The 14,260-nt window shown below is 38.1% G+C and overlaps 1 protein-coding gene across 2 annotated transcripts in view; it reads right to left on the reverse strand.

Moving 5' to 3' along the window:
- The window catches only part of COL28A1 (collagen type XXVIII alpha 1 chain), a 161,694-nt gene that overhangs the window by 119,630 nt on the left and 27,804 nt on the right, over nt 1–14,260 (reverse strand). For both annotated transcript variants that reach the window (XM_088018326.1, XM_088018325.1), the window contains exon 11: nt 586–654. In XM_088018326.1, the coding sequence (XP_087874452.1) occupies nt 586–654 (69 nt within the window). The remainder of the gene's footprint in view (nt 1–585; nt 655–14,260) is intronic.

Raw genomic sequence — 14,260 nt, forward strand, 5'->3', positions numbered from 1 at the left:
ACTTGATGACACCAGAATTGCCTGTTTTGTTTAGTCCTGCACCAAAGTCTTATTCTAGTCCAATGACATAGAAAAGCCATTTAAAATAAGCACTTCTGTTCCATGACATCCTGCATGATGCAGAGCACTCCAGGGTGTTGGGTGTTGCAGTACCTTTTAGATCCCTACAAACCTTTCTATCAATGCTTACCTATTCAGTGTTATGGTCCTTCTGGTTTCTGCCCCTCTCTGCTTCTTTAATGTGAACAGGTGATAGTTTATATGGTAAGATGTTTCACATCCTGATATCATTTTTGCATGTTAACATTTAAATTCCATGAAAACTCAACAGAACTAGATGTACATTGGCAAAAGTTTGGCAATTGGAGGCAAGACAAATTTTTCATTTCCATCAAATAAAGTTACATTGATTATTCTTGTGGTAACTGCCCCAGTGTCCAAGCACCCACCCGGACTGTAAGTACCTTCTACAGGCAGCCTCCTTGTGTCTAGAGGGCAAAGCTGAGCAGAGTTCACACCAAAGCTTCCCCAGCCCCTGCAATAAATTCAGTACTCATCAATGGGGGGAAAGACAAGAATCGTTACCTTAATTCCTTGCTGTCCAATACCAGGGGCTCCTGGAGGACCATAAGGACCAGGGGGACCTGGTTCACCCTGGAGGAAGAAACAGTTATGCCTTAGGTCAACTCAACAGTATTTATTGAACAGTTCTTAGATGTATAGTGATGCAGTAGGAGCTTTGAGGGCAACAGTGAAATCTAGGACACAGTCACTGCCCTCAAAGTATTTACAATCCAGCTGGAAGGACAACATACATCCAGGGTTGAATTATAGCAGGCACAATATCTAGGGTCCATGAAAATGTTTCCATGTTAATGTTTAAAATCAATAAAAAAATAAAAATAATAATAATGAATATATAACAACGTGTCCAGTCTGGATTAAATTTGTCTTTATGCCAACTCAGCTGTAATATATAATTTTTAACATTGTTTTATGGAGAAAGAGGCCCACAAAAACAAAAGTTTTTCGGATCCTGCAGCCCTCACTTGTTTGCTCAACAAATCTTTATTCTGTGCTTCTGACAGACACATTTGTTTCCTACCCAATAACCATCCCCTCTCCTCTTTCCTTCCCTGCTATTAGAACTTTGAACTGCTCATGTCAATGAAAAGCTATTCTTTACACTCAGGGCTGTAGGATGAATTGGTTCAATGCAAGTCTAGAATCTCTTTGCCACTGGTTGGCCCTTTGGCTCAGTTCCAACAAATGAGATACGGGGATGTTATTAGGTGCAAAGAGAAAGCTTTTGCCTCTGCCTCTTCTTTCCTAGTTGGAGATATGATAGCTATCTTGTAACCACGAGGTAACAGTCTCTCAGATGAATGCCAACCATTGAAGAGGACGATACAGAAAAATATTTGAAGTGCCCTAGCTCCTGGAAAACCTCATTGAACTTGATCAAACAAAACCTCATTGAGCTACCTACCTTCAAACCTTCTGTTTACTAAACACAAGAATTCTTACGGTGTAAGCCACAATTAATCAAAATGTCTGTTACTAGAAGCCAGAAGCATTTTCAGTAATAGTCGGCTATGTGGCAGACCCATCCTAGAATTCAAGCATCACAGAACTAAATGAGACTGAGGCACTCAAATTTCTACATTTCGCAGGTGAGGAACCAGAGTCCCAAAGAGGTTATGTGGCCTGCCCAAACTCACACCTCAATATCACCCGCAGGTACATGGCTCTGCAGGTTTCTCAAATTTCCGGTCATGCGGCATGTTGATAGGGGAAAGGAGAGCGGCTACTGATTACAATTTCTTTTTTTTTTTCTGTTTACCAAAATAATGTATCTTCATTATAGAAAATTTGCCATATATTGAAAAGCATGCACATACAGAAAATTTTCAGTTAGCAATAATCACTCCTCGGATAAAGCTACTACTAATTTCTGGTGCATTTCCTTCTAGTTCTTTATGTACACACATACCTCTAATTTATGTGAAGGAAGATTTCTGAATACTCTCGTGTTTGAGTTAATGAATCCTTGGTATTTAAAATTTCATCCAACATATAGATTTCTCTCTTCTCTTCATCCTTGTATTAATCAGCAGTAAAATGGGACAAGAAGTTGGGACAAACCCTCTCCAGATTGAGTGGAACAAAAGAATTTTCACCAAAGTTAAAGCTCAATTTTCCCTGGAGGCTTGGGATTTTGAAGAGGACTCTTAGTAATGAAAGTAATGTCCTATTGATATGGTAGGGGCATGACTTGAAGGAAGTCTGTGGACTTTGATCAATTGCAAAGGGGGAAAGAGGGGACAAGAAGAAGGGTCAGAGTCAAATCAACTCCCTAAAATCATAACAAAGAAAACCTGTCTCAAAATCAGTTAATTGTGAGAATTTAGGATGCTTGGCATTTGAGTGGATTGGATCTAAAGGTAACTTCAGTTCATTCTTTTAAGTATAAGTCAATATGGCAGATAAATCAACTTGAATTTTCCCTTTAAAATTCAAAGTTGTACTTATTTTTCTATGTATATTAAATTTTTGGGAGTAGCCAGATAATTGCCCTTCTTATATGTCACATGTTCTTGGCCACAGGATTTCTCCACAAATAATATCAGACATAAAGGTTCTCCCAGATGTGAAGCTGTTTTCTTGATCTCAAAGTTTAAGTGCTAGAGAATATTCAGTTTCTTAATTTAGATTCCAAATTTTCACTTCCAAGAAACTTTTCCTTACAACTTTCTGTGCCACAATCTTGTCAGTTATACTGCGTGTGGGTGACGGTTTCCATCGCTCAGCAAAGGAACACCAAGCACTTACTCTGTGGGCAGTAATGAAGTAAATACAGAGAAGTTTACGCCATTGTCCCTAATCTCAAAGGACTAGTTTAAGAGATAAAACACACCATTAAAATAATAATAACATAAGACCCTAAGTTCCTTATTCTATTCATTCCCTGCCCCTTTTATATTATTTGGTTCTGTAATGGATCAGAAGGCTTTTATATATTATCTTATGTTATATATACATAATATATATTTGAAGGAGAATTTGTTTTTGGGTTTTTTTTAAGATTTTATTTATTTATTTGACAGAGAGAGACACAGCGAGAGAGGGAACACAGCAGGGGGAGTGAGAGAGGGAGAAGCAGGCTTCCCGCGGAGCAGGGAGCCTGATGCAGGGCTCGATCCCAGGACCCTGGGATCATGACCTGAGCTGAAGGCAGACACTTAACAACTGAGCCACCCAAGCGCCCCAAGTTTGTTAAGTAGTGGAAGCTCTGCCCTACTTGTACTTTTCTGTATGTTTGATCTAAAACAAACAAGAGCACAGGTTGGTGAGAAGGTTTCCTCTAAATAAGGACAAGGAATTGGTTCTCTTGTTAACTTGAAATATGTGAATCAGGAAAATCAGTAGGAGAAGCAATTGTCTTACTCTCAAACCCATGAGCTTCCGAAGCAACTGTCTTACCCTTAAATCCATGAGCTTCCTTTAGCTTTGGTCAAGCACCAATTGTCACTGAGCAATTTCTCAATACTGCTTTTTTAGAGAAGGTACAGGGATCTGAAGGTTATAGAGGGATCACTCTCTCTTACCTCAGCACAGGTCAGTAGTAACATATTTTTACCTTTCAGTTGTTTAAATTTATTTCTAAGGAGCTTAGCATCTCAACATAAGGCCTACAGATCACATTGGCCTACAATTAATGTTTATCCCATTCATACTTCTCTTTTCCCTTTCCTACAAAGATTCCCCAGATGGTAAAGGAAATGGTCCTGATTGTAACATACCATCACTGGGTAAGGCAGAACAGGAAGAGAAGAACCAGCGCTCTACTCACAATGATTTTCTGGAAGTTCACCAAGGCCACATAGCCCATTATTCCTACCCCAACCTTCACCAGGAAGCAAAAGCACTCACAGAGAGGTTGAATGGCCCTAGTGCTACTTGTTATTTCTCTACTTCACTTTCTTTAACCATCAGAAGTATATCCAAAGAGGACTGAGTTAAAGTGGATGGCCCTGGAGGGGGTCTGTTTCTCATGACCTCCAAATGAGTATAAGAATAGGTAGGGACATTGAGGAAGTTAGGAAAACCACCATTTCCTCAGAAATTAAGGATGCCTATGCTATGGGTCTCAACATTGAAGGAAGCCAATGTCTAATAAAACCTAGTATTTCCAAGTACTGCCCTGACACTTTATATACATTATGTCACTTAGTCTTCTAATAATCTTAGGAAATGGGTATTTTTTTCTATTTTATGATGTGAGATGTAATCACCACTTTTTAATCCATTTTTCAGCATGCATAGAATCACAGAAAAAAAAAACATGGCTTTTTTTCATTTAATCTAGTTGAATCCTGGCTCTATAATTTACTAACAGTTTGAGCTTTTGCAAGATCCCCATATGCAAAATGAGGATAATTATATCTACCTTGCAGGGCTGCTGAGAGGATGCAAGATATTGTCTATAAAACATCTAAGTCACAACTAATCACATGATAGCTGTTTAATATGTGTAGATTCAATTGTTATTCACCAGACTTTCATTGAGCACCACCCTGGTACTGAGTACCCAGTTACATAATTATAGACATAAACCAGATTACACCTGCACTTTGTAGACACTTACGATCTGGCTGGAGAGACAAATGAATATAAAAGAAAATACAAGCATGTGAATTACCTGTAATAAAGATATTAAGAGAGGATGTAAGACTCAGATGCAGAAATGTTTAATTCTACCTTAAGGAACTGGAAAAGTTTCGTATAGCAGAGGAGATATTTGCTCTGAACAAAAAAAAGTAGGAATCATATCTAATCTGGTAGAAAAGAAGCGGAACAAAAGTTCAGGAAAAGGAAAGAGTATGAAGCATAAAATGATGTGAAAATTTCCGGGGACAATAAGCAGCTCTGTGGGCTCAAGTGGACAAGAATAAGGCAACAATAGAGTCACTGTCTAGAGCAGCACCATCCACTAGAAATATACAATGAGCCACATATGTAATTTTAAATTTTCTAGTAGCCACATTAAGAAAGTAATAACATATTTTACTTAATACATCTAAATATTATCATTTCAATATATAATATAAAAACCTTATTAATGATTTTATTTATTAACACATGTCTTTGAAATCCTATGTGTATTTAACAATTATAGCACATCTCCATTTAGACTAGCCACATTTCAAGGGCTCAGTAATCACATGTGGCTACTGTATTGAACAGTGTTTGAGGCGGCCAGAGGCTCAGGTCAGAACCATGGAGAGTACCAACAATTAAGTGGGGTGGGAGTAAAAGAACACAGAAATGTCCTGTGGGGAGTTGAGGAAGACAGCGGCTGAGAAAAAGAAATGAGAACTCCCAAAAATAGTGTGATAGAAGTCAGGAAAGAGAATTTCAAAAGGAACTCATCATCTCCAAAGACAAACTCCTACTCTTCCCCTCACAGAACTGATCATCTTCCAGCATTCTTTGTTTCAGGGAAGAGCACCATAATCCCTCCATGAGTCAAGACAGAAGAAGGAGTCATTCTTGACACCTCTCACTCCCGTACCCACCATGTGTAATGCATCGCCACCGCTTTTCCATATGTCTTCTAAATCTCTTTCAAATCCATCTACCTCTTTATTCCTCTACTATGCCTCTTCAGTCTACCTCAAATTAATATCACCTCTTGTTTAGACTACAACAAAGTCTTTATTACCCTATACACATCCATTGTAGCACACTTTAATTTATTCCCCCATTGCCGCCAGCACAATCTTTTAGTTTTAGTTTGATTTTATTTTTAAAAAAATTTTTTAAAGATTTTATTTATTTATTTGAAAGAGAGAGATTGTGCAAGAGAGAGCCTGAGCAGTGGGGAGAGGGAGAAGCAGGCTCCCTTCCTGAGCAGGGAGCACGACGTGGACCTCAATCCCAGGACCATTAGATGGAGCCCGACATGGGGTTTAATCCCAGGACCTTGAGATCTCAAGGTCTGAGACAAAGGCAGACGCTTAAACAACTGAGCCACCCAGGTGCCCCTTAATTTTAGTTTTATTTTTAATCTGAGTGAAACCATTCAAGGCCCTTCTCTTTGCACCAAGTGGAAAGACAGAGCTTCTTAAAAGACCTGTGAGCCCCTGCCTGGTGTGGTCCCATGGGCTTTCCAGTCCCTTCTGAAACTAGTTTCTTCTTCATTCGCCACCCTAGCAGCATTGGCCTTTGTTCAGTTCCTTGTACTTGCCAGGCTCCCGTCTGCTGCAGGATCTTAGCACATGCTATTCTATCTATATGGGATGTTCTTACCTCCCTTTTTTCCTGGTCAACCCTTATTCATCCTTCAAATCTTACTTTAAGCAGCACGGCTTCAGAGAGTGCTTCTCTGATCAGGTTAAATTCCTATCCTAGAGGTACTGATAGCACCATTTTCTTCTTTTTCTGAGTATTCATTATAACTTTGTATTTAGTTAATCTGTCTTCCCCTAGTTTGTGGGGAGGATGTCATGTGACTTTGCTCTGCTTTGCACCGTCAGTGCTTAGCTAATTGATAACATTCACTCAACCATCCAGGCAGCAAACATTTACCAAGCAGCAACCTGGGAGCAGGTGCCAAGCTAGCTGCTGGAGGAAACAGGAAACAAAACAGGTCTTGGCTGGGGGGAGTCAAGAATCTGGAAATGCTCCTTTGGAGTTCCCTCTGATTTAGTTAGGTTTTCAACCAAGAGCAGCTATATGTAAGTTACATAGTGATATCAAATACCTCTTATACACAGTTTCTCCTGCAAACTTACCCAGATAAAATTAAACATTTTTTTTTCACCTGAAGGAATAATAAATTCCCAATAGATGGCCCAAGATTACTCTGTATGGGAAGTTCAGCTGGAGAAACACAACATGCCTTATTCCTGGCACCAGCTCTAACCAAAGTCAACATCTTTCCTTGCCCTAAGATAACAAATAATGAATGGTTGTCCAAGACTCTGAATTTTTTGAGGGCAGAAATTTACCTTTTCTTGAATAATACAATTATGAACAATTTAATCATACTTTGGGGTCTTAAAATTAGAAAAGACATTTTAGCAATTTCTTTTTTTATCACTTTTTTATACACTACAAATGAGTATAGCATCAACTTTAATATCTTAAGTCTTCTGACAAATATTCTCATACTTTCAAAATGGAGGAAAATGGTGGATGATCGTGCTGCTTAAAATAAGATTTGAAGGATAGGTGCAGAATGATTCGAGTAGGGCCAGGATACAGTCTTAGCTGAAACTCAATGCAGTGATGACTGCCGACAAAGATTTGGGAGAAAAGTCAAGAAAGGTACATTTTTGGTGGGGAGGGGAGAAAGAAGCTGGTGTTGGGAGGCAGGAAACTAACATCTATCAAATACTTGCTAAATCAAGCTCTATTTTTTAGTACCTAATTTCTCTTGTTTCAGAGAAGTGTTACAAGTGGCTTATTTTAGAAAACATTTCAGCCTAGACTTTTTCTACATTATAAAAAAGAGTTGTCAAAATACTTAGCTGCTTAATTATTATCAACATGTATGGCACTTACCACGATTAACTCATATAATCTTCAAAACAACTCTTAAGAGGAGGGTACTATTAACCCATTACATGAATGAGAAAACTGAGGCCTAGGGAGGATAAGTAACTTGCCCAAATCACAGAGCTAATACAATACAGGGCTGGCTTTGAACCCCAGCAGTCTGGCTTTAGAGCCAGTGCCCTAACCACCGTGCCAGACTGCCTCTTGAGACTTTTCAGTTCTTTTCTTGAGTAAGTTCAAAAATCACTTGATCGCAGACTAAATTCATATCTTTTTTACAGAATGAAAACACAAAAATCAAATAGTTAAAATCGACCCACTGTGGCAGATCCACCATATGAAGACAAAGTATCTCTAAAATAAAATGCAAGCCGAAAGAAAATATACTTTTACAAGCCAATTCACATGTCATTTCAGACATTTAAGTCTACCTGGATCAGTGTTGTCACTAAATTCGTGGTAAAGATAATGTAAATTATAATCCCCAATACTGTGATCACATAATCTTGGTCTACATATAAATTGGTTACTAACCAACTGCACTGAGTTTTAAACCATCATTATTTCAAATCTCCAACTGCAATCTGTTTTGAATACCATCTACTTGGGTAAGAGAAAAGACCACAAATCCACCTACTACTTATGCTTCTCAAAGAAGAAAAATACTCCATAATAACAAAAAATCAGTGAACATGTAATGAAAATTGTAGTATTATACCAGATTTTAGTAATGCAACTCATTTTTTGTTATTAGATTAAACCACATGAAGTTGATAATATTCAACCTGTAAAAATGACATTCATATGACCAATCTACCAGGAAAGTCATACTTCATCATATTTAATAAAATCTAAGGAATTGTGTGTTATTATCCCTAAAAGGAAGGACTGCTTAGCAGCCCATCAGGAGAGCTTTTAAGAATCTCAGCTCTGGTCGACACTCCTTGGACTTTTACCACAATAAAAAAGCCTTACCCTTGGAATAAACTTAATATTCCCTGTTGCGATGCTATTGCAATTTACTTGAATTGGGGATATTGATCGGATTTTTTTGTTGTTGTTAATTCTGACATCCCTCCGAAGACCCTGCAGTAACTGATTCAGTTCCATGTTAGTGCCCAGCTTGACTGGGCATGTGGGTTAGACTCAGCACCTTTACGTTAGCAGCATTTTGGGGTTTCTTGATTCATCAGAGTTTTTACCTTGGCAGTCTCTGCTCATGTGTGCACACGTGCATGCACACACACACACACACACACAGTCTACCCCTCCTGCTGAGAACCATGTGCATCAGAGATTTGGGAATGAAAATCATCTGCATTGAAACCATTGGCTGACATCCCACGTGTTCTGGCAGCCACTTCAAGTTGTCACTATCAGTTGTCTCTTGTCAAATGAGTTAATAAGCTCATTTAGAGTCCTGGTGGGCAGATGTGCATGTAGATCAAAGCCCTCTCCACAACAACAGTTGCTGGACTACTCATGATTTTTTCCCTTTAATTAAGCCCAGGACAGAAATAACATTTACACTTTGACATCTCTGAAGAGAAAACATTCACATAGTTTGGCAACTTGGCTCCAATCTTCATTCAACTGATATTTATAATTAAAATTGTAAAGGGATTCTTCCCTTTATACCACTATCCACTGAGCAGTCACAACGCTGTTCAAAGTTGTTAGCTGCCCGGGAAACCAGAAGGCCCGTCATTGGTTTGGGACCGTTGGAAAAGCTGACACGTTCAAGTACCCTGACTTAAAATGCTTTACGTGAAGCAAAAAATAGTCATTCTGTTAAGAGAGCCGTGAACTTAAAAAACTTTTCTCTTTGATTAATTATTCCACCCTAGGAATTGTTGATGTCTAGGTATGTTTCACCCAGTTTGCTTCCCATCAAGTTATAAGGAATTATACCCTATTTCAAATCATGATTTTTTACGGTTGAAAGCAACATCATGATGTCAGGAGATTGTTAGGTTTTTGAATTGTGTGAGAGCTGAAATAAAACTACACAGCATGCTTGTTTGAGGAGGAAGTTTAAAATTCTTCATAGTTGTTTGTATCTGCGGTCTTGAATTATTTCCAAACCATAACTGAAATATTAGATACGTTTAGTAAGTTGACCTTCTAAAGCTGCTAAACTAATGTTGAGTTGAATCAAGTATTTAATGAACAAAACAAGAATGTATTTTTTAAAACTACTAAATCTTCGTTAATGATGATTCTGTTCCAGCAAAAATAGTGATATTATAGAAAACATAAGACTCTAAGTTGTATATTTAAAACTAAAAAAAAAAGTCCAAGTCTTCTTGCCTCTCTTAGAAAAAAGTGGAAGTACAGGGGCACCTGGGTGGCTCAGTCTGTTAAGCATCTGCCTTCAGCTCAGGTCATGATCCCGGAGTCCTGGGATTGAGCCCCATGTCGGGCTCCCTGCTCAGTGGGGAGTCTGTTTTTCCCTCTCCCTCTGCCCTTCCACCTACTTGGGCTTTCTGTCTGTCTTTAAAATAAATAAATAATTTTTTTTTAAAAAGTGGAACTATAAGAACATATTAGATTATTAAATGCACAAGAAGCTTTTGATGGGTTATGTCAATACTGTCCTGTTTCCCTTTATTATCCCAATATCTTGGAAGAATGGTCAGAATTCTTGGCTATTGTATCCTTCTCCTTTGTCACCTCCCCAATCTCTCTATTGGAGCTGCTCCCTTAAAGATTTCCAATAACTTCAAAGTTGACAAAAAATAAATGACTCTTTTAGTCTCTTGCCTGTTTTGACTTCTCTATAGTAGGATACTGTCAACAGCTCATTCCATTTAAATACTCATCCACCCATTCATTCAACAAATCCCTCTTTGTTGCATATAATCATTTTTTCTCTCAGATGTGACAGTGGTGCTCCTGACCCATTGTCACTGGATCTTCTGCCTTGGATTTTCTTTTTTTAACAGTGAAAGACCTGCCTATATTTGTCAAATTCTCTTACCAATGGTTCATATCTGAAACAAGGCTAGCAATGTTTAAAGGTATAATGCATGGAAGCTAACAGGAAACTACCAGCTACCAAAAATCTATGCATGGGCTTTCACAGTAGCTATTACAAAGGTTACAACAGCCCTCTTTTTAAAATCGACCTCTTTTAATAGGGCATTTTGAAGAAAACAGGATGTTTTGTAGAGGTGTTTACTAAGTTTCAACTTTAGGATTTGTACATTTAGTTCTTATTTACTTGACTTCTTCCAAATACCAGCTACTTGAAAAATACATACTTTGCTTGAAAATCTCAAGAAATGAGATGAAACCTTGACAGAGTTGGAGAAGGAGGAATAGGGTGTCCAAGAATCATTGTGTGGTGCAGAACCATGGAGTGGTTTAACTATTTAATTTGCCCTCACTCCTCTTGAAGCATAGGTTCCATTTATTCATGGATACGAGGTCCTTTGCTCATTTTGAATGGATGGGTAAATGCTTGATTCACTGGAGATTATTTACCCTCACCATATCTATTTATTAAACTAGACAAGACTGGTGCCATTTCTCCGTGGTTTTTTTTTTTTTTTTTTTTTTTACATCTCAGAAGTAAAAGTGAGTTAAGACAAAGTCTCATACATAAAATGACTTTGAGTTTCTCACACTTGTGTGTAGTACAAGAAAAATCTTAGGGGAGAAAAGCCCTGTAGGAAATATATGAATGTCCTGGAGTAAAACAATGGAAGAGGTTATGAGAAGCGAGGTAATTCATCCATTAAGATGAGTTAATACAGAATATAATATCATGGTCTTTTTAATTGTTGGAGGATTAACATGTGGTACTTTGACTTGGGAAAGCATATCAGGGCTATTTCTTAGTGCTCTTTGGCCCTAGCATGAAAGCTCTGGTACTAGGATACTCCATGTAACAAGCTATTTTCTGCTCATGCCAGTGAGCATGCCCTCCTCCCAGGAGCACAAAGAGGGTCTTGGAAAGGATGCCTATTTGCATGAGATTTGAGAAGAAACACACTTCCAAAATAACCTCAGAAAGACATCAAGAAATGGCAAAAATTACCTAATGCGGGTTTGGCACACCCAACATTCTACTGTGTTTATTTGTACAAAACTAATTTTGTAACTGTTCTCTGTGATTTGAAAGCCCTGCCAATCTTGAGCCATTTTTTCTAGTTATGAGAGGGCCCATTCTAGGACCAGATGGGATTGTAACTGAACCATCACAATAACCCTTGGAAGTCGGTGTAGGGCTCTTAGGTACTCAATTTTTACTCAGAAAGAGCACTGTGCTCTCTCCATGGTTATAGCATTTTCCATTTGGTCCCAGGGATAAGGCCCTTGTATGATTATGATGCTAATTGGTTTTAGAGACTGATGGGATGTTCTTCTTATGAATGTCACTGCATGACCTTCATATATGGGGGAGGCTGAAGTGGCCTCAGAGCCACAGCTTCATTCTGAGAAACATCTATATTTTGTTTCTAAGACAACTAGGTCATTCAGGGCAAAATAGGAGCTACTTTACATGTGGAAAATATTAATGACAGAAATGATTTGTGAAACTGGGCTGGCATCACATTTTTCCTCAATTTATCACATGTTATTTTTTTCCTTTTGTTCTTTGACCACCTTTCTGCAAACCCTTTGATGAAGAAAATCCAACTACTAGAGCAATAGAATGGGACTGTAGCTCATGAGAGAAACCATTCATAAATTCAAAGACATAGACAGGCCCCATCTAGAAACTCTTATGGAATCTTTACAAATGTTACAAGTCTAGAGGTTTCTGGATGAAGGTTTCCTTATAAACAAAATATTTGAAAATGCACATTACTGGTTTCTTTTTCCCATGCAATTCCCATCCTTCTCTTCCTGCATTTTCAGATGAACATTATAACCAAATAGAAACGCACCTCTCAACAGACTGTTGTTTTCCAGCCAGAGTACAAGAGAAGGGGGACAGGTGTAATTTCCATACTGTCCAAAAGAAATGCATTTATCTCAGGTCAACTACTCGGGAAATTCAGCAGTATTCCTAAGGAGATAAATATACTATGGTGGTTAAGAGCGGACTGGCTGGGTTTGAATCCTGGCTCTATCCCTTACTACCTACACAGACTTGAACCTACTGCTTAACCTCTCTTTCCTTGAGTAGTAGCCTTATCTGTATCATGGGGTTAAGACTAGATCATGCCTCAAAAGGTGGTATTATGTTAAGTGAGTATTTAGAACTATATATCTGTACATAATAAATATACATTAAATGTTATCAAGTATTATAGAAGTTTCAAAATAAATAATCCTCCCTGTGCTCATTAGAAAATACAGAATTACTAGGTCTTAGGGAATTTTTTGCACAATTTGCAATAGCAATTTCTTAAAAACATTTTATAATAAAATGGTAATGCATGAAAAGAAATATCATTATAAACATATTATTTCCAGATTGAGGAAAAAAGAGCATACTGTCTTCAAGATGTAGAAGTACATTCTGAGACCCAAGATGGAATCATTCCCGGAAACTTGGCTTTTAAGATGATATACTAATAAATGTATAAAATTTAAAAAATTTTAATGATCAGTGCAATATGCATCTCTGGTTGACAGATCCAAAGAGAGGTAGAAATTAATAATAGTCTTGAAGTACGAGTCAAGAGACTACTAAATTTGTGAACTTAAACCAGAAATATTACTAGAAGGAAAAAGAAAAACCCACTCCCACTTCATTTGCTCCCAGCAACCCAGAACATTTTCTAGAAATTGACATCTTTCAATTCAGTGAGCTTTGTGTATTCACCTGGCAGTGAATTTTGTGATTAAAACCCAAGTGGCGGGCGCCTGGGTGGCTCAGCTGGTTAAGCGACTGCCTTCGGCTCAGGTCATGATCCTGGAGTCCCGGGATCGAGTCCCGCATTGGGCTCCCTGCTCAGCGAGGAACCTGCTTCTCCCTCTGGCCCTCCCCCCTCTCATGTGCTCTCTCTCTCTCTCTCTCTCATTCTCACTCTCTCAAAATAAATAAATAAATCTTAAAAAAAAAACCCAAGTGGTAATTTTATATTATGTATCCTTTACCACAATTTATTTTTGTTTAAGATTTTGTTTATTTTATTTGGGGGGGTGGGGCAGAAGGAAAGAATCCCAAGCAGACTCCACGCTGAATGTGGAGCCCTACTGGGGGCTCAATCTGACAACCCTGAGATCATGACCTGAGCTGAAACCAAGAGTCGGACGCTTAACCAACTGAGCCACCCTGGTGCCCCCTTAACCACAATTTAAAAAAAAAATTTTTTTTTAAAGAGGATCTTGGAAAATTCATGAAAAGTATTCAAATACTTAGGATGATGTGGAAGTCAAGCATGAAATGTTATTACCTCAGAAAATTGTAACTTCCCCTAAACACTCAACTATATTTATTCTAAGAATGCACTGTTGGAATTAAAAGCTAAATTTTGTTTAAATAACTTTCTGTTGGGTGCCTGGGTGGCTCAGTCATTTAAGTGTCTGCCTTCAGCTTAGGTCCTGATCTCAGGGTCCTGGCATCGAACACCAAATTGGGCTCTCTGCTCAGCAGGGAGTCTGATTCTCCCTCTCCCTCTCTGTGCTCTCTCTAACTCTGGATCTCAAATAAAAATAAAATCTTAAAAATATATATATATATATATACATACATACATACATAAGTTTATGTTAAAAAAAACATAAATAGTAATTGTAT

The sequence above is a fragment of the Eumetopias jubatus genome, unplaced genomic scaffold, assembly GCF_037043125.1.
Source record: "Eumetopias jubatus isolate StellerSeaLion01/CBP00866 unplaced genomic scaffold, mEumJub1_p1.0 scaffold_14, whole genome shotgun sequence".
Lineage (NCBI taxonomy): Eukaryota > Metazoa > Chordata > Mammalia > Carnivora > Otariidae > Eumetopias > Eumetopias jubatus.